We start from the raw sequence: 18,550 nt of genomic DNA, 5'->3' as shown, positions 1-18,550 counted from the left end.
GATTAATCTCAGTGACGAATCTTGGTATATTCCCCACCATCTTGTAGAACATAATGGCAAGCATCGTGTGGTATTTAATTGTTCCTATCAGTATCACGGAGAGAGTTTAAATGCCTATTTGTTACCTGGACCGGTTCTAGGCCCTACCTTGATTGGAGTTTTACTTCGGTTTAGAGAACATCAAGTTGCGATAAGTGGAGACATTAGATCAATGTTCCATCAAGTTGGTCTCCTGGCTTCTGATTCTCCTTTGCTACGTTTTTTGTGGCGAAACATGAGAAGAAATGATCCAGTTGATGTCTATGAATGGCAGGTCTTGCCTTTTGGTGCTACATGTAGCCCTTGTTGTGCCATATATGCTATCCAGAAATGTGTTCAGAATCTTCCAGTCAAATTTCAAGATGTTCCGTCTTCTGTCTTGCATTCCTTTTATGTGGATAATTGCCTACAAAGTTTTCCAACTACTGAAGAGGCCAAGGAGATGCTTATGAAATTGCGTTCTTCCTTGGCTGAAGGAGGTTTTGAGATTCGACAATGGGCCAGTAACCATGTCTCTGTGACTGACCACTTACCAGCCGAAGCTCGTTCAGTAGAGACCAACCTGGGGTTAAGTCATGACTGCACAGATCCATGCGAGGGAACTCTTGGATTAAGTTGGCATTGCTTGCAGGATACTTTGAGCTATAAGCACCGTCTAGTGGAGTATACTGTCCTAACTTTGCGAGTGATATATTGTATACTTGCTCGCCAGTATGACCCTCTGGGTTTTATCATTCCATTCACGACATGTGCTAAAGTTCTTCTGCAACAATTATGGATGAAACCTAACAGAGGATGGGATAATCCAGATATCCCGGAGGGAATCAAGGCAGCTTGGAAGGCATGGGAAGGAGAGTTGCCAGATTTGGTCAAGCTCCAAGTACCTCGATGGTATGGTCCAAGAACGAATTGGGAAGATCCAGTCATCAGAGAGCTTCACATATTCTGCGATGCATCCGAAAAGGCCTATGGTTCAGTTTCCTATTTGCGTCTGGTAAACGGAAATGGTGAGATTTCTATATCTCTGGTTATGGCTCGTTCAAGGGTAGCACCAAAGAAGACCATTTCTATTCCTCGTTTGGAACTATGTGCTGCTCTGACCGGGGCTCAGCTGGCGAACCTGTTGCAAAAGGAACTCACCTTGGATGTTGAAAGGGTGACACTTTGGTCTGATTCCACAACTGTGTTGACCTGGATCCAGTCCGAATCCTGCCGGTACAAGATCTTTGTGGCAAACCGCATTACGGAGATTCTTGAGTATACTAGACCGGATCACTGGAGATATGTTGACACTGTAAGTAATTCAGCAGATGACATCACTCGAGGCAAGAGACTTGATCAATTGTCCGCAACCAGTTCTTGGTTTCAAGGACCACCTTTTCTATATTTGCCCTATCAGCAATGGCCAAAATCTCCAGCCTTAAGAACAGAGGAGGTTGGGACAGAGCTGAGAAAACTTTTGTTTTGTGGACTTAATCAAGCATCAGTAAACTCTCTCAAGTACGATGCATCTCAATTCAATACCTGGTCAGAGTTGATGGAAGCAACTGTTGAGAACCTCTCTTTGGACTTAAGAGCTGAGACTAAACCTTCTCAAACACAAGCAGAAGTATGTCTTTTGCGTCAAGCACAGGTGGAAGATTTCCCTGAGGAATATAAACTGCTAAAAAACGGTCATGGAGCTCCCTCACACAGCCGTTTAGTTGGTTTGGCACCAGAGTATGATCCCGTTACAGAGCTAATAAGAGTGGGTGGACGACTTCGTCAGAGTGAGGATTTGGATCTTGAAGCTATTAATCCAGTTGTTTTAGATCCTAAGAATAATGTTACCAAACTTTTGGTTGCTGATTATGACTCCACTCTGTGCCATCCAGGACCACAAAGAGTGTTCTCTCAGCTTCGTCGGAAATACTGGGTTCTGAGAGGGCGGCAGTTAATAAAGAAGATTCAGAGATCATGTCTTGAATGCAGGAAGTGGAAAGGTGTGCCTTCAGTTCCTGGAATGGCTGATCTACCAGTTTCCAGACTTCGCCTGTATAAGCCCCCCTTTTGGTCGACAGGTATGGATTGTTTTGGGCCTTTAACCATCAAAGTAGGTCGCCGACATGAGAAGAGGTGGGGCATTATATTCAAATGCCAGACGACACGGTGTCTTCATTTAGAACTCCTCTCTGGTATGGATACTGACAGTTTCCTCTTGGTTCTTCGAAGATTTGTAGCCCGTAGAGGTAGGCCCTATGAAGTAGTATCTGATCAAGGAACTAATTTCAAGGGAGGAGAAAGAGAACTCCAGGAGGCATTTTCGCAGCTTAGTCCTTCCTTCCAAGAGATACTAGCCCAACAGCAAATTAAATTCTCATTCAATCCGCCATATTCTCCCCATTTTGGAGGTACTTGGGAGAGAGAGATACGGTCTATTAAGACGGCATTACGAGTAGTTCTGGGAATACAAGTAGTCTCAGAGGAAGTTTTGTATACAGTGCTCGTTGAAATTGAGGAGTTGTTAAACTCAAAACCTCTTGGCTATGTATCTTCAAATCTTTCAGACCCTGATCCAATCACACCAAATATCCTACTGATGGGGCGGCGAGATGCATCTCTTCCTCAAGTGATGTATGCAGATTCAGAACTACTTACCCGTAGAAAGTGGAGACACAGCCAAGTTCTTGCAGATCGATTCTGGGTCAGTTTTGTTCGAGATTATCTTCCAAGTCTTCAGACTCGTCAAAAGTGGGAACTTGATGGTAATCCTATAGCTCCTTCTGCTATCGTCATGATTGTGGAACCTCAGCTTCCTCGGGGACACTGGCCTATAGGGACTGTCAGTAAGATTTTGCCAAGTTCTGATGGAAGAGTGAGAGTTGCTGAGATTTTCAGCAAAGGGAAATATTTAATTCGTCCAGTCAACCGTCTGATTGTTCTTCCTGAATTGACTGATTCTGATAATTCAACCACATGAACTTTCTGTAAATGCAAATATGTTAACATATTTGGGGGCGGCTGTAGAAAATCCTGCTGTGATCTGATTGGCCGACTGTGTCTTGATAAAGAGCACCTGTGGCATACCTGTCAAGTTTTGGATTTGAAAATAAGGGAAATTTTCAGTCCCACCACCCCAACAAAGCTCCAGTATCCCTTACATTTTAAGACAGGTGTTATAGCCCAAATTAAAACACAAAAGGGTATATATGAAGAGCATTTATTTAAAGGCTTATTTGCATATTTTCTGTTAATTTAACATTGCTTGTCTTTACATTTACATTTTATTTTAATTCCACACATTCTTTTCATTTCATATTGCTTTTCTTTAACAGTTTTTCTTTTCATTTCACATAACTTTTCTTTTACTCTTTTAGTGAGTTGTTGTACAAATTTGTTGCAGACTTTGCATTCTTTAAAAAAGTAAATTCGCTGTCCCATTTATCACGGTATTTACACATAGGTTTTGGTTTTTTGGCAGGTGTGCCTTCACTCTCTATTGTAGCATCCATCATCCGTCTCTGTTTTTTCTTTTGTTGTTGTTGTTTTTCCCACGTTTTAACTCATGTCATCTGACCTCACACACCCCTCGCGACAGGCTACTACAGGTGGGAGTTATCGCGAGACTAGTGAAAGAGCTTAGATTGGGAATGTTTTTATTATTATTATTTTATTAATAACGAAAGAACGAAAGAAGGGTAAAATACGTGACTTTCCCGGCCAAAACGGGATACTTGACAGGTATGGTCTTACCTGCTTGATGAAGTCCGAAAAGGAGGAAGTCGTGGTTGCAAGCGGGAATATAACGTCATCATTAACGGGCATTGACGGGTATTTTCCCAGTCAATTTTCAATTTTCAATTTTCAGTCGAATTTCCACAGCTGGATGCAAGCATACAAGGTTCACATTTGAGAGTATTAATCATATGAATGGTTATTCAGTGTTTTTTATTTTTATTTCTTTTTTAAATTAAATTTTAGCAAATTATGGTGACGTCACGTGACGTATTACATTCGGGTATTTTTTTTTAAATCTTTCTATCGTGTTGTTCTCACGTTTGGGAAGGGTATGCGCTATTAATGTATTATACCATACACAGCAAAAATATATATATATATTATAATAATAATCTTCATGTGCTGGAGTTAATTGTTTCCCGTAGTTGCTAAGCAACTAAAGGTTATGGTTAACATGGTTTAACGTTGATATAACACGTTGTTTAGCTTTCAGCTAAACGAGGAGCTGGAGGAGGCAATAAGAATAAGTTATGATTTTGGCCTGTGATTATTTGGCTTCCTTAACCAGTGGAGGGTGTTTTGAGTCTTACAGAAGTGAGATGGGGTGAACAGTGAAGTGGAACACTACGTATAGACCCTTTGGAACTAAAACATGTTAATCTACCAAGTACAATTATACAGTTATTTCATCAGAATCAGAATCACGTTTATTAGTTTATAAGTACTGTTCTCTATGTACAAGTATGAAGAATTTGGATTTTGGTTAACTGGTGCTTGACAAAGACGAAAGAAAAACAAGTATAAATAATAGAACAATGAGATAATACATTTTTAAATAAGACAAGTAAAAGCTATACATTTGGTTTGACTTTGAGAATCTTTAGGATGGAATTTCACATGAGTTCAAAGGACAAGTTTTAGCCAAAAGTTAGGTATATTTTCACTTAGTCACTGGCCTGGTAAAACGGAAATGAGTGTCTGACGTGCTGTGGTAAGAAGTCACTACTTCTCACGTATTAAACTTCCTTCACTGAAAAACTCACAGAGGAGCAAGCATTTTTGTTCACTATGATGGCGTTGAGGCTGCTTCTGTCCTGTGTTCTTCTTACCCCAGGTACAAAATCCAATCATTGTACTGTTCTAAATAAGTCTTTGATTAATTTCCTCTGGTGAGAAGAGCATTTTTAAAATTCTCTCTGAAAGTAAAGTTTCGTCTTTTTATGACATGTTAATCAAGTCTTTTTTGGAATTGAAAAATGTTTCACTGAAATGTTGCCAGGATTTTATGAGATGTAACTGATTTATTGCAATACATATGGTGTTCATAAATGTGATCACCAGATCTCACTGAATTGTTTGATTCAACAATGATGGATCTGATGATGATAATTGTGTAATCTGAAGTCACCATTATTATTGTGGTTAGTGTTACCATTGATTGAGTATTTTGACTTTGTTGGTCTTGATATTGGTTCTTGTGTTCTTTAATTGGAGAAACAAAATCTTGTTTTTATGCTACAAAATCCATTAACTAAATTACAATTCAACAAAACTATTTAGCTTTTGTCAACTGTATGATTACTGTCTGTATAAACAGTAAACAAACAGCTACTGTTTGTATTTTAATAAAAGGCTTATTTTCTCTGTCCTCAGGGTTCAGTGCTGAGATCTCTGTGTTTGTTCAGACGGGAGATTCTGTTCAGCTTGAAATACAGACACAAGAACTACCAGAGTTTGATGATTTATCCTGGAGTAATGAAAAATCTGAGAATATAGTAACATATACAAGTGAAACTAAAAGAGTTAGACTCTACAAGGACAGAGTGGATTTCAATAATAAATCCTTCTCTCTGACACTGAAGAACACACAGAAGACAGACAGTGGACTCTACACAGCAAAAACAAGTGGAGAATCAAACAAGAATATTGTAACATACAGAGTATCTGTTATGGGTGAGTGTGATGTGTACTGCTTAGTCAGTGATGTAATAAAGTTAAATATATTCAGTTTATATTTGCAATCTGTATATTTTTCTGTAAACCTTTATTTGAAACGAATAAATGTGGAATAAATAAAAATATACATTAAAAAGGAAATAAAACTATAAATATATATCTTTTTAATTTTCTTTGTATACTTATTTCATTTAGCATTTTACATTTCATTGTATATTTATGAATTTATTTATCAATTTTGTCAGGTTTGGCATACCATAGTGTACCACTTATGTGCATCCCTGAATATACATTTGTATAGCACAACAAAATGTTATTAGCTAATGATTTTTACATACTTTTTGTACAGTGATTTTTATAATGACTTCAAAACCTTCAGCACATATTTTGATATATAACAAAATTTATTCAAAAAAATGTGTGTGTGTGTGTGTGTGTGTGTTTCAGATGCAGTGGAAGCTCCGGTCTTGACTGTAAACTCAAACTCATCCAGTCCTGACCCTTGTAACTTTACATGCAATGGAAGTAACATTATCATCAGCTTCATCTATAATGGTAGCAGATGTTCTCCAGAGGAAGTGTCATCCTCTGATAACTACAACCTAAGACTGAACTGCACTTGTGACTCCATCACGTGTAACTACAGCAACCCAGTGAGCTGGAAGAATGACACAAAAAAGGTTAATGAAATCTGCACTGTTAAAAAAGGTACATACTGTATCCACTCTGACCTGTAAATACACTCACAGATTAAGAAACAGAAAATCAATGAGAGAATGTGACTTAATCTTTAATACTGTATGATGTTCAACTCTTCATTTTAAATGCCAAACACTGGACTGAAATTCCTCTCAATGTAAACCTCAAGTCTGTGAAAAGTGGAGATATTTGTTCTTATCTTTCATGTCTATAAACAGGACACCATGAAGCAGCAACTGTGTTTCCCCTTTGGGTCCTTGTTATTTGTCTAATCACATTGGCATCGGCATCGGCAGTGATCGGCTTCTGTATATACAAGAGGAAAAAAGGTACAGAGCATCTAATACTGTGATTATCTTATTTCAATAACAATTATAGCACTCTTTCATATTGATTGCAAGGTGTTTTTGTAAACAGGGTTTTTTGTTTGATTGTTTCAGTTTTTCACCATTTAATTTACACGTTTGCTGTCACTATTTAATTTTAAATTGTCCTGAAGTGTGGCATTGCATAATTCATTTTTAGAAAAAAATATATTCCATGTAATTCCACTATCCCACCTCCTCAAAAAAACTTTTTTCTAAATGCCATAGGCCATAATGACTATAACGTTATATTACAATATTCATGTTTAAAACTTTGGGATGCACTAGGCTAACTGTTTCAGGTATATATGCCCATTGAAAAATGAACGCACTTTAGTACAATGCAAATACATTAAAGAACTACAGATATGATGACTAGCTGCCTATAAGTATTGTTATGGTGCAAAGAGACAAACGGCAGAGGCATGTCATCAATAACGTTTAATGGAATGTAAATGTACATCCAAGCTTAGCTGCAGGAATCTGCGAGGGAAATGGACAAGAACATTAGTGTACCTCAGTAACAATTACTCTTGTATGGTTGTCTATATACAATAAACATTATAGTGCTGTCAAAATGAATGATTAATCCAAGTGATTAATCAAAAACTAAAAATGAAAAATAACTCATAATCCTTATACCTTCTTGATTGATAGTTTCCGGTATTCGGTACATACGTCTGCTATGTCCAGTGTTGGGGGGGTAACGAGTTAAAAAGTTGGTATAGCCTACTTATCACAATATTGACAATTGCGTTGTCAGTCGCAAACGCTAATATATTAAAACGTCTCGCTACCGAACTACCTACAGTAGCTTCATTTGTGGAGGACGAAGAGAAAGCACCCACTTGGTAAATGAGCCAGTAGTGAGAAATAACTTTTAAGTAGGGTCCATTGCCATTTCTATACTTTTAAAATGGTACCGGTGCCTAAACAGTGCCTGAACCAATACTTAAAAAAAAGAACCACAAAAAAAAGACTATGGATAACATTTAAGAACATTACAAATATTAAAAATAAATCCATAGCTTTCACCTTGGATGCTCTCATTTCCCAAGTTGTGCTTCCCTTAATCTAAGGCTAATAAATGTATTTCATAATCTGGGTCATTATTTAATACAAAACCACACATAATGTTTCTACTGTATCTCTGTCATTCACTCTGATATTTAGTTAAGATGAGTGCTGTCTGTCACTGTCTTTAATCAGTTCTGTGGATTACTGTATGCTCATTCTTTATAAAGTAGCAACAATGTCGTTTTTAAAATACAGTACTGTGCAAAAGTCTTAGGCACATTAGTATTTTCACCCCAAAAAAGGGGTTTAAGCCAGTTATTTGGGTTGTTAAGGGCTAGATTGTCTCTGGAGGAAACAGATGAGCGGTGACAAGCGAAAACTTTACAGTAGATGAGAAACCGACTGCTCCCTCGTGACCTTTTGTAAACTGTATTTATGACAAAGAACTGCACAGATACTGATATTCTAACAATCTATCGATAAACACATACCTTGTGTCCTTTGTTTGTTTAAGTGAGCTCACGCTGCTCCGCCGCAAGACGGAAGACGGGGAGGAGACCGGTCTGACGCCGATTTCATATGAAATTTAAGGGGACTGACTCTTAGGCGATAGGCGATACCGGTTCCAAACCCAACCCTACTTTTGAAAAATAAGCTATCTGAATAGTTTTATTTTTTATTTTATTTATTTATTTTTTGAATGACGACAAGCCGGAATGAAAGGATGCCGAAATGAAATAGCAGTAACGAAGCTATTTTTAAAATGTAAGGAGTAGAAAGTACAGATACTTCCGTGAAAATGTGTAGAAGTAAAAAGTCGGCTGAAAAATAATTACTCAAGTAAAGTATAGATACCCCAAATTTCTACTTAAGTAAGGTAACTGAGTATTTGTACTTCGTTACTTGACACCTCTGAAAATACTACAGGTATTTCATTTGAAATAGGGGAGAGCAGGGGCGAAAGTACCATTTTTCAGAAAAACATCATTTTAAAAGATCATGTTGTAGACAGAGATATAGGCTATTTCTGCTGTGGCCAGTAACTCAGAAGTGTTGTCTATCAATACCAGGTGGTATTTTGTAGAAATGCAGAAAGACTTCAGTATAATTTCACTTTGAACATAAGTTGCACATTGTTACTTTCGACCCCATCGGTTGGGATGAAAGTAACACAACAATATAAGCTAGAATTCTTGCTGTTACTCTTATTTTTCTTAAGTATACCTGATTGTGACCTTGTTAATATGTAACTGCAAACATATTTTGCATAAACATATTTATTTTATCTTTGCAAAAAAATGTATTAAATTACATCTTCATATTTTCATTTTAAATTTAAGTTTCATCAGATGTCTCAAAACCTGACTGTACTTCTTATTGTCAATTTCAATGTATTTGTGTGTGTATATATATATATATATATATATATATATATATATATATATATATATAAATCAACAGAATGTACAATATAAAAATTGTATTACATTAGCATAATAAAAAAACTCAAAACATAATGTAACAGTAGGCCTATTTATGTTTCCATCCAGTTGTTTTTATGCATAAATTGAAAATGTGCATTAAAACATATGGAAACACTGCAAATTCATAGGTGGAGGTGTAAAGGCTAAGATATGGCTAAAACCTAAATATAAATGTGATGTAGCAGCTGCCCAGAGAGTGATGTTCCTCTATGTCCAGAAACACCCTCTCAAAAACATCTGGATAAAACCAGACCTCTGTCTGTCTTTCTGAACCTCACTCAGACATATTCTTTTGGTATAATATGACATAAACATTTATAAGAAATGATGCAAGACACAGAAAGTCACAATATAGCATGCACCAGAACAAAATAAATACTTTTTGTCACTGTAGCGGGACAAAAGTAACAATTGTTACTTTCGTCCCGAAAGGAACTCCTCACATTTAAACTCAATTTAATTTTATACTGAAAAAATCTGAAAATGCAAACTTTAGGATGTGTTAAAGCACTAAATAACCTGTAGATTGATCATTACTGTGACACATGAAACAAGAAAAACAACATGACTAATTTAAAAAAATTAATGCTTCAATAATTTACTTTTTGTCCTCGAAACCAGTTTTACCTACGGACCTAACTTTGGGAAACGCTGAGGAAATCACGTGATATTTCTCAGCTCTGTCAAAGATTGCATACTGAATATGCTGTCATAGCTGGGAATGCAAATGCAGAAAGAGGCTTGGAGAAAATCGATTTGTTACTTTCGTCCCACGTTACTTTCCACCCCGCTCTCCCCTACCAACAAACTTGACACTTGTTTTTTTAACCTTATGACACACTTGTTTGCTGAGCTTCCATAGAAGTGTGTTAACCAATTATTGCTACAGATGCTGATCCATTTTTAAAAGCGTTGTAGAGCAAAAGGTTATATCTGTTCTATGCCCATAAACTGAATATTGTTCTCTGAATATTGAATATCTGTTATAAACATCATAGGCACCCAGACGAATGAACAAACAATCTATGCAGAAGTTGACGTAAGTGTTATACTACTATTCTTCATTCTGTTATCTTTCAAAACAAGTATGCAACATGTTTTGTGTCTCAGTTTTTGGTAATAAAATCTTACACTCCCAGAAATAACTAGAAGCTGTCACTGGGGCAGTAACCTTTTAAAAGATACTAATATTTACTATTTAGGTACTAATCAGTACCTTTGAAGTTAACAAGTCAATTCACCTTTGTTTATATAGCACTTTAAACAAAACAGATTTTGTCAAAGCAACTAAGTGTTAATAAGGGAAAATGTGTTCTGATGATGCAAGAACACCATGCAGTATATAATTTAAAGTCAGTTCATTGTTGAATCAGTGATGTCTTCATCTGACTCAGTTCAGCTCTCATCCAGTAGTGTCTGTGCAGTCAAATCAACTCTGCCAAAAATTGTCTCCCCAACTAAGTTAGCCAAAAACGGCAGTGACAAGGAACCAAAACTCCATTGGTGACAGAAATAGAGAAAAACCTTGAGAGAAACTAGGCTCAGTTGGGGGCCAGTTCTCCTCTGGCCAAAAACCAGCATGGTGTGGTTTTATATGCATCATTTAGGGGTAAATAAGGTACAAAGGTGTACATTTTGAAAGGGTACCTCCTCAGTGACTGCTATGTACCTTTTTTCTGAAAGTGTAGAATCTGAGAGTGTATACTATTAGTGTCTATTTTAATTCATTAATTCTTTGTTATAACTTCTTGGTTATTTACTGTTATTTACTGTTATTTACTGTTACTGTTACAGGGGAAGTCATGGCCTAATGGTTAGAGAGTCGGACTCCCAATCGAAGGGTTGTGAGTTCGAGTCTCGGGCCGGCAGGAATTGTGGGTGGGGGGAGTGCATGTACAGTTCTCTCTCCACCTTCAATACCACGACTTAGGTGCCCTTGAGCAAGGCATCGAACCCCCAACTGCTCCCTGGGCGCCACAGCATAAATGGCTGCCCACTGCTCCGGGTGTGTGTTCACAGTTTGTGTGTGTTCACTGCTCTGTGTGTGTGCACTTCGGATGGGTTAAATGCAGAGAACGAATTCTGAGTATGGGTCACCATACTTGGCTGAATGTCACGTCACTTTCACATGACCCCAGTGGCCACTTCCATTTATTTTATAATTTCCTATGGCAGATTATTTGGTATGAAGGAAAGGAGTAGCGGAAGTCAACTTTATTGCATTGGTTTGAATGCTGTATGTGTTCAATACCTTATCAAGTAAATCAAAAGCAAGCTAAAAATGACCAGTCTTCTATTTGATGAAAATGAAGACCAACTGTTTGATGCCGCTAATAGTAACTGTATATGAGTACTCACCACTCATTTCAGCCATACCAGCAGTCTGACATCTTGATTGGATTGTTTCTGCAGGATATCATCAAGCCACAAAAGTCACTGGAGATGTTGGAGAAATCAGAGTATCCTCAGACAGTGTATGATACCGCTGGAGATTCAGGACAGACTGATGTTACCAACCACACCACACCCAACTATGACCCTATGAGTCAGGTGAAGATTTAACATCACTCTAATCTCACTCAGTTACAATTCCTTTAAAATTAACTGATGGTTAATTTGGATTAAATGTCTTAATTGGAATGAAGGTGAAGACAAGCTTAAATTAACAACATTCAAATGATAAAGTTCCTATATTTGTGGGTTAATGTTTAGGAAACAGTCTGCCATTTGCAACCAGTTTTTTAAAGGATTTGTTGGGAAAAGTGTTTTACATGAACTACAGTTGATTTTGTTCTTCATTTCAGAGTGGATCACTCACAGACAAGAGCAAGCCAATGACTATCTACTGTGCTATTCAGCAGCAACCAAAACCCCCCAAAACTGAAATTGATCACACTATTTATGGTGTGGTTAATAAACCATCAGCCAAATATGAATCTGCACATCCACAATCAGAATAAAAGTGCACTTTTAATGAAGCTGAACCCTTTAGCAATACAGGACGTTCAGGAAGATAGTTTTATTCTAAGTGTAAATAAGCAGAATATTTGTGATATGCAATGTGCTGTTGTCTTTAAAAAAGAAAAAAAGAAAAGAAAAAAAACCTGCACTTAGTCTTCCAACATAAGTTACAGCAGAAGCTCCACCACAACTTCTCTTTACATCTCTCCTCCTCTTAAAGTACAAGCCAACACAACTGAGGGGTTGTGAATATGGGTTATAATGGTTCAGGTACATTTGTGCAATAGAATATATTCATCAGAAAAGCACAAAAATGTGCAATGCATGAGCACTCTACATTTTGTTGTAGCAGACACTTAATAAGACAGGCTACATTAATGCTAAATTACATAAAGCTGCACAAGCAGTAGTGAATGAATGTCTTTTTTATTGTAAAATTGTTGTACATGGCTTAAACAGAAATGCAAAATCTCATGTGTGTTCTGTAGATTCCGTTGGAGATTTCACCTCCTCTGCAGGCAACACCTGAGAACCACTTCCTGTAAAGTATGTGTCAATCTATAAGAGTTATTTTTAAGGGTGGCAGGGGGTTCATTTGCCCATTGGCTTTTTGTATTCAATAATTTATTTATTGAATAGGTCTGTGATTGCTGTTCTGTTTCTTTTGGTTTTGTTTCTTTTTCTTAAGTTATTTTATTTTAGTATAAACGTATTATTATTATTTACTCTGTTGTGCAGCTAGATGTAATTTAGCATTAATGTAGCCTGTCTTATCAAGTGTCTGCTCCAAAAAATGTTAGAGTGCTCATGCATTGCACATTTTTTGTGCTTTTCTGATGAATATATTCTATTGCACAAATGTACCTGAACCATTACAACCCATATTCACAACCCCTCAGTTGTGTTGGCTTGTACTATAAGAGGAGGAGAGATGTAAAGAGAAGTAGTGGTGAAGCTTCTGCTATAGCTTATGTTGACCGTTGCTATGGACGCGGAACGGACTATTTTTTTTAGCGGAAGCAATAGAATCGTTTTTATAATCAATAAAGTCATTTTTAAATCAATATTTTGTGCAATGTAATAAGCGGGATCATGTATAGCGAGGCGGTTGTTATAGTGAATAACAACCCCTTCAGGCTGATTTTTCACCAGCAATGACTGCAAACTCATCTGTTGGCCGCTCATCGTGTTCAAATCGTCCCTCACGCTAGCATTTCTTCTAATTACATGACAGTTTACTAGCATGGGTGTGGATCAGAAGGCATTTGCATGTGGATAAGCAAGGCGAAAAATTAGTGCCAAAAGTCACGTGACAGTTTTTCCTACTTGTAGAAATGTGTTTTGTACTCGAAGCTTTTTTTTTAAATTGAAGGATTTTTTTTTTTTTTTTTTTTTTTTTTTTTTGTACTTGAAAGATTTTAGTTTGTACTTGGAGGATATTTTTTGTCATTGAAGAAATAAGTTTCTTTGTATATGTAAAACATCCTTTATTTGTTTGATAGCTACGTTTTTTATTTGCAGAACAAAATGCATTAGTTTGTGAGTGATGTTTTGGATTTGCAAACCACACTGAGTGTGAAGCTTGTGAATCGTTGGGTGTGAGTAAAACACATTTTGTGTGTGTGTGAGGTTTTGGCATGATTCTCGCTCTATAGAAATCTGTCCTTTTTGCAGAGTTTCACTCATCAAACGTACAGAACAGACATCTGGAAAGAAAAACAGAAGCCATACACCTCATTAGAAGTCAGTGTATCATCAGAATGAACAGCTTCATTTAAGACACTGTGGTGGCAATTTTTCAAATTTTAATAAAGGTATGAGACAAAAGTCTTTTGAATATTTATTTTCTTCCAAGAAAAGGTGACAGTCGTACAGTCATCCAAGTTGACTGCAGAGTCAGACCAAAAAGGAAAACCCCGACTTAACATTTATAACTTCATCAAATGCAGATGCTTTGATCTCATCCACTCATAATGCATATTCAACATATATGTCCACTTGAGGTGTTCAACTATGTCCTCCAGATGAGTTTCTAAAAATGCAATGCAAATAATTTTCGAAGTAGCCAGGATATCTAAGAAACTAAAATAACATTTTTGTATCACAACTGCTTAGCACACATATAAAAATAGATATCCTGTTATCACTCAGCTCATCAAAACCTCAAGCACTTTGCAGCAAACTCAAGCACTCAGAAACAATCTATGATCACTCTTTAGTAGAGTGAAGAAAATAAAATTAATATTTCAGATATAAATAAATTTTACTCCACAGAGACACATCCCAAAGATGAAACTTAAGAGGTGCAGCTCTCCTTTAAACTGATTCTCAGAAAGGAAAACCAAAAAGAACAAATGGGACAGGTTTCATCCACAAAGGAAAACACAAGAAATAGCTTTTCCTTCCTTTTGTCTTTTTTGTGTGTGGTATATAGTAGTATATATTTATTTATATAACACAATATTTACTTTTGGCCCATCATATTAATAAGTGGGCACCTCTGTTTTATACAAATCTGTTAGCCAGTAAACAAGCTACAAAACAACAAACAATGTGATGCTATAATACCACATACATATTACACAACACTTGAAAAGAAGTCTGTTATGTTTGACACAATGCTTCAGTCAATGTGTTTCCCACTTGCAAACTTTGGTTTCCTTTAGTCAGTGACACATGATTTATGATACATGAAGTCTCATTGCCAGAAAACCATGTGACTGTTTCAGTATCACGATTCACGAAGTGCTAAAACCAACACAGCTTGATCTTATGATTATGAGTTAGTTTCCCGCTCCAGTTAGTTCAGTATTATTAAAGTTCATCATTTAGCATGCATTTCCTAATGTTCAAGTTAAAATAATCAACTAGTATACATTTATAGTTTTTTTTAACTTTATAATTCATTCATATGAAGCCCTTGATTCTTGCCTAACTGTATAAGATTACTTTATTAATACTATTTAGTGAATAACATTGTGTTCAATGCACAAACACTAGCCTGGTAATACCAAACTCTGCTTCCCTATCATAGGTCACTTCGATGCTGCGGTGACGTCACCACGTATGGGAACACCTCCGGTGTGACGAATGTCTGAAGCCCTATACCATCCCGCCAATCCTATTGGCCAAATGGCGCATAGCATCACCCTACGCATGCGCACGCATGATATACCTGGGTGCAGCGCGCCATTTCGCTCAGATTTCATTCCTTCAGGAATAGCGAATCATCTGTGCCCTATCATCTCGCGTTCTCCAGCGATTTTCTTCGAGCAGTGTTAACTCCTCTTTCGCGGACGCGATGAGTCAACGAAAGGTAAGAGCTGTATATGGGTTTATCACAGGGAGGCACTCATGAGAGATTCGTTTGCAGCCTCTCTCATGTTCTCTCTGTGATAGCCTACGGCTATGGTAAAATAAGAAAAGTAATCCGCGCTCTGGAGTCTATTTCTTCAGTCGCCTCGCGTCTAACCCCCACCGTTCGCTTCTGCGGTCGCCGAGGCCCCGCACGAGGTGTTGGTTAGGGGCGATATGTGCGGCTTGACTATGAGTACAGTGATGCACTGGAGTTTCCACTTGCTCGCTCTCCCCTACTCGAGCGCGTTAATCAGAGCAGTTTTGCTTTATACTATGTTGTCTAACCGCAGCTTCTACTCAGAGTAGGCTCTGACCGTCATAAGCGGTTCTCTCCCTCCGAGCGGACAGGAGAAACGCGCTTCCCCCTTTCTCAGTGTGCTAATATGTGGCTATCCACGCGGTGGATAAACTACCCTTCTCACGGACCTCCACCAAGAGGTTCGAGGTCCTGGAAGCAGCCTTATCAGCGCATATCACGAACGGCGCGGGTTTTTGCCACGATTAAGTGACATGCCATTATATAGCGATGCCGTTTGACTACCTCTCTAGCCGAACGGATCGCGCCTAACTCCGCCGCGACCTAGTCTCGTCTAGACGTATCGAGTCGTGTCTATTTCGGGAAAATTTCATTCTCTTATTACGGTTCTTTACGAGAAGCCTCTCGTTCTTCCCCTACGCTCTAACATTGACTGTCTCGCAGCACAAGCACTTCGAGCGTCACTGAACTGAGCTGTTATTTGAGCGCCCCTCAGACACTGCACAATTCAGTCTTCAGAGTTTGAGGGACGGCACAAGAGACTGGCGAATTTGGCCAGTTTATGACGGCTCACACAGCTGCCGCGTTCTCGCTAGCGGCGTGGCCCTATGTTTATCTTGTTGGTTTAAATCCTGCCGTGGACACGCTTCAGGATTATACACAACGAAACACAGCGAGTTTGACGCATGCATTTCCTTCTATGTTTGCCGGGGTCTGTGCCCTCCACTGAAGAGTGCTGTTGGACTGCTATGCACATCCAACCCTCTCACTGCAGTCCCCACGCTCTAACATTGACTGTCTCGCAGCACAAGCACTTCGAGCGTCACTGAACTGAGCTGTTATTGGAGCGCCCCCTCAGACACTCTGCACTATTCAGCCTTCAGAGTCTGAGGGACGCCACAAGAGGCTGGAAAATATGGCCAGTTTATGACGGCTCACACAGCTGCCGCGTTCTCGCTAGCGGCGTGGCCTAATGTTTTCTTGTTGTATTAAATCCTGCCGTGAACACGCTTCAGGATTATACACAACGAAACGCAGCGAATTTGACGCATGCGCTTTACTTCATGTTTGCCAGGGTCTGTGCCCTCCACTAGAAAGTGCTGTTGGACTGCTAATGCACATCCAACCCTTTCACTGCAGTCCCCACGCTCTAACATTGACTGTCTCGCAGCAAAGGCACCTCGAGCATCATTGGATTGAGCTATCATTTGAGCGCCCCCTCAGACACTCTGCACTATTCAGCCTTCAGAGTCTGAGGGACGCCACGAGAGACTGGCGAATATGGCCAGTTATGATGGCTCACACAGCTGCCACGTTCTCGCTAGCGGCGTGGCCTACTGTTATCTTGTTGGATTAAATCCTGCCGTGAACACGCTTCAGGATTATACACAACGAAACGCGGCGAGTTTGACGCTTGCGCTTTCCTTCTATGTTTGCCAGGGTCTGTGCCCTCCACTAGAGAGTGCTGTTGGACTGCTAATGCACATCCAACCCTCTCACTGCAGTCCCCACGCTCTAACATTGACTGTCTCGCAGCAAAGGCACCTCGAGCATCATTGGATTGAGTTATCATTTGAGCGCCCCCTCAGACACTCTGCACAATCCAGCCTTCAGAGTTTGAGGGGCGGCACAAAAGGCTGGCAAAGATGGCCAGTTTATGACTGCTCATACAGCCGCCACGTTCTCGCTATGGCGACGTGGCCCGATTTTTATCTTGGTGAATTAAATCCTGCCGTGGATACGCTTCAGGATTATACACAACGAAACGCAGCGAGTTTACGCATGCGCTTTACTTCATGTTCGCCAGGGACTGTACCCTCCACTATAGAGTGCTGTTGGACCGCTAATGCGCATCCAACACTCTCACTGCAGTCCCTACGCTCTAACATTGACTGTCTCGCAGCAAACAGCTCTTCGAGCAGCATTGGATCGGGCTGTGACGCCAGGCATAAATAATAACTAATAATCCCTCAGACACTGCGCAATCCAGCTTTCAGATTTGAGGGGTGATTCTAGGGTCTTACACAGACGACCCATTTATGACGGCTCGCACAGCCGCCGTTTTAGTTAGCGGCAGAGCTTGATGTTCAATTCGTTGGTCTAATTCCTGCCGTGGACACGTTCAGGATTATACACAACGGGACGCAATAGCTCTTATGCATACACTTCCCCTGTGCACGAATGCCGCAGGCTTTTCCGTGCACGGACATTATGTGTATGACAACGTTGCAGAAAGCGGAAATTTGAGACTGCTAGTATCGTTTTGGGTCGCGTGTAACGCTTGCCCGGCATTTCTCAATGGGTGTTACGCACAATTGTCACGGATACACCAATTCGCTTTTTAGAGGCCCGCCTCTTTCCGCTGAATTCTTTCCACGGTGGTAGACTGATGGTAATAGCAGTGTTGTGACAGGAGATGTCAACTCTGCTGAGCAAAGGGGCTATAGAAGTCGTAGACCCCGTACTTCTCAATGCATGGATGTAGCTCTGGCCCCGTTGCGGCTCCAGGGCGTCCATCTGTTAACCACTTGGATGATTGATAGCGGCATTCCCCGTAATTTGTCTGGGGTTACTTCACATGCACCCCTTTTCAGTGGAAAAGTGGGCGGAAAGACGAAATATTTCACCCCGTTGTCTTCCGCATCCGACGATTTCGGTGACACGGAGTTGTGTGATGTCGTTAAAACTATGGATGCCAA

General features: G+C 39.2%; 1 protein-coding gene across 1 annotated transcript; it reads left to right on the top strand.

Annotated features, from left to right (window-relative positions):
- The first annotated feature begins 4,786 nt into the window (after nt 1-4,786).
- LOC113113533 (natural killer cell receptor 2B4-like) lies at nt 4,787-13,605 on the top strand. Its single transcript, XM_026279783.1, has 7 exons — nt 4,787-4,870; nt 5,410-5,709; nt 6,160-6,420; nt 6,630-6,740; nt 10,276-10,316; nt 11,690-11,827; nt 12,082-13,605. The coding sequence occupies exons 1-7, from the start codon at nt 4,825-4,827 to the stop codon at nt 12,235-12,237; spliced, it is 1,053 nt and encodes a 350-aa protein (XP_026135568.1). The 5' UTR covers nt 4,787-4,824; the 3' UTR covers nt 12,238-13,605.
- The last annotated feature ends 4,945 nt before the right edge of the window (nt 13,606-18,550 follow it).

This window comes from Carassius auratus, chromosome 2 (genome assembly GCF_003368295.1).
Source record: "Carassius auratus strain Wakin chromosome 2, ASM336829v1, whole genome shotgun sequence".
NCBI classification, from domain to species: domain Eukaryota; kingdom Metazoa; phylum Chordata; class Actinopteri; order Cypriniformes; family Cyprinidae; genus Carassius; species Carassius auratus.
Note: the sequence above shows the minus strand (reverse complement) of the source record. Positions and strands in the feature narration are given on the sequence as shown.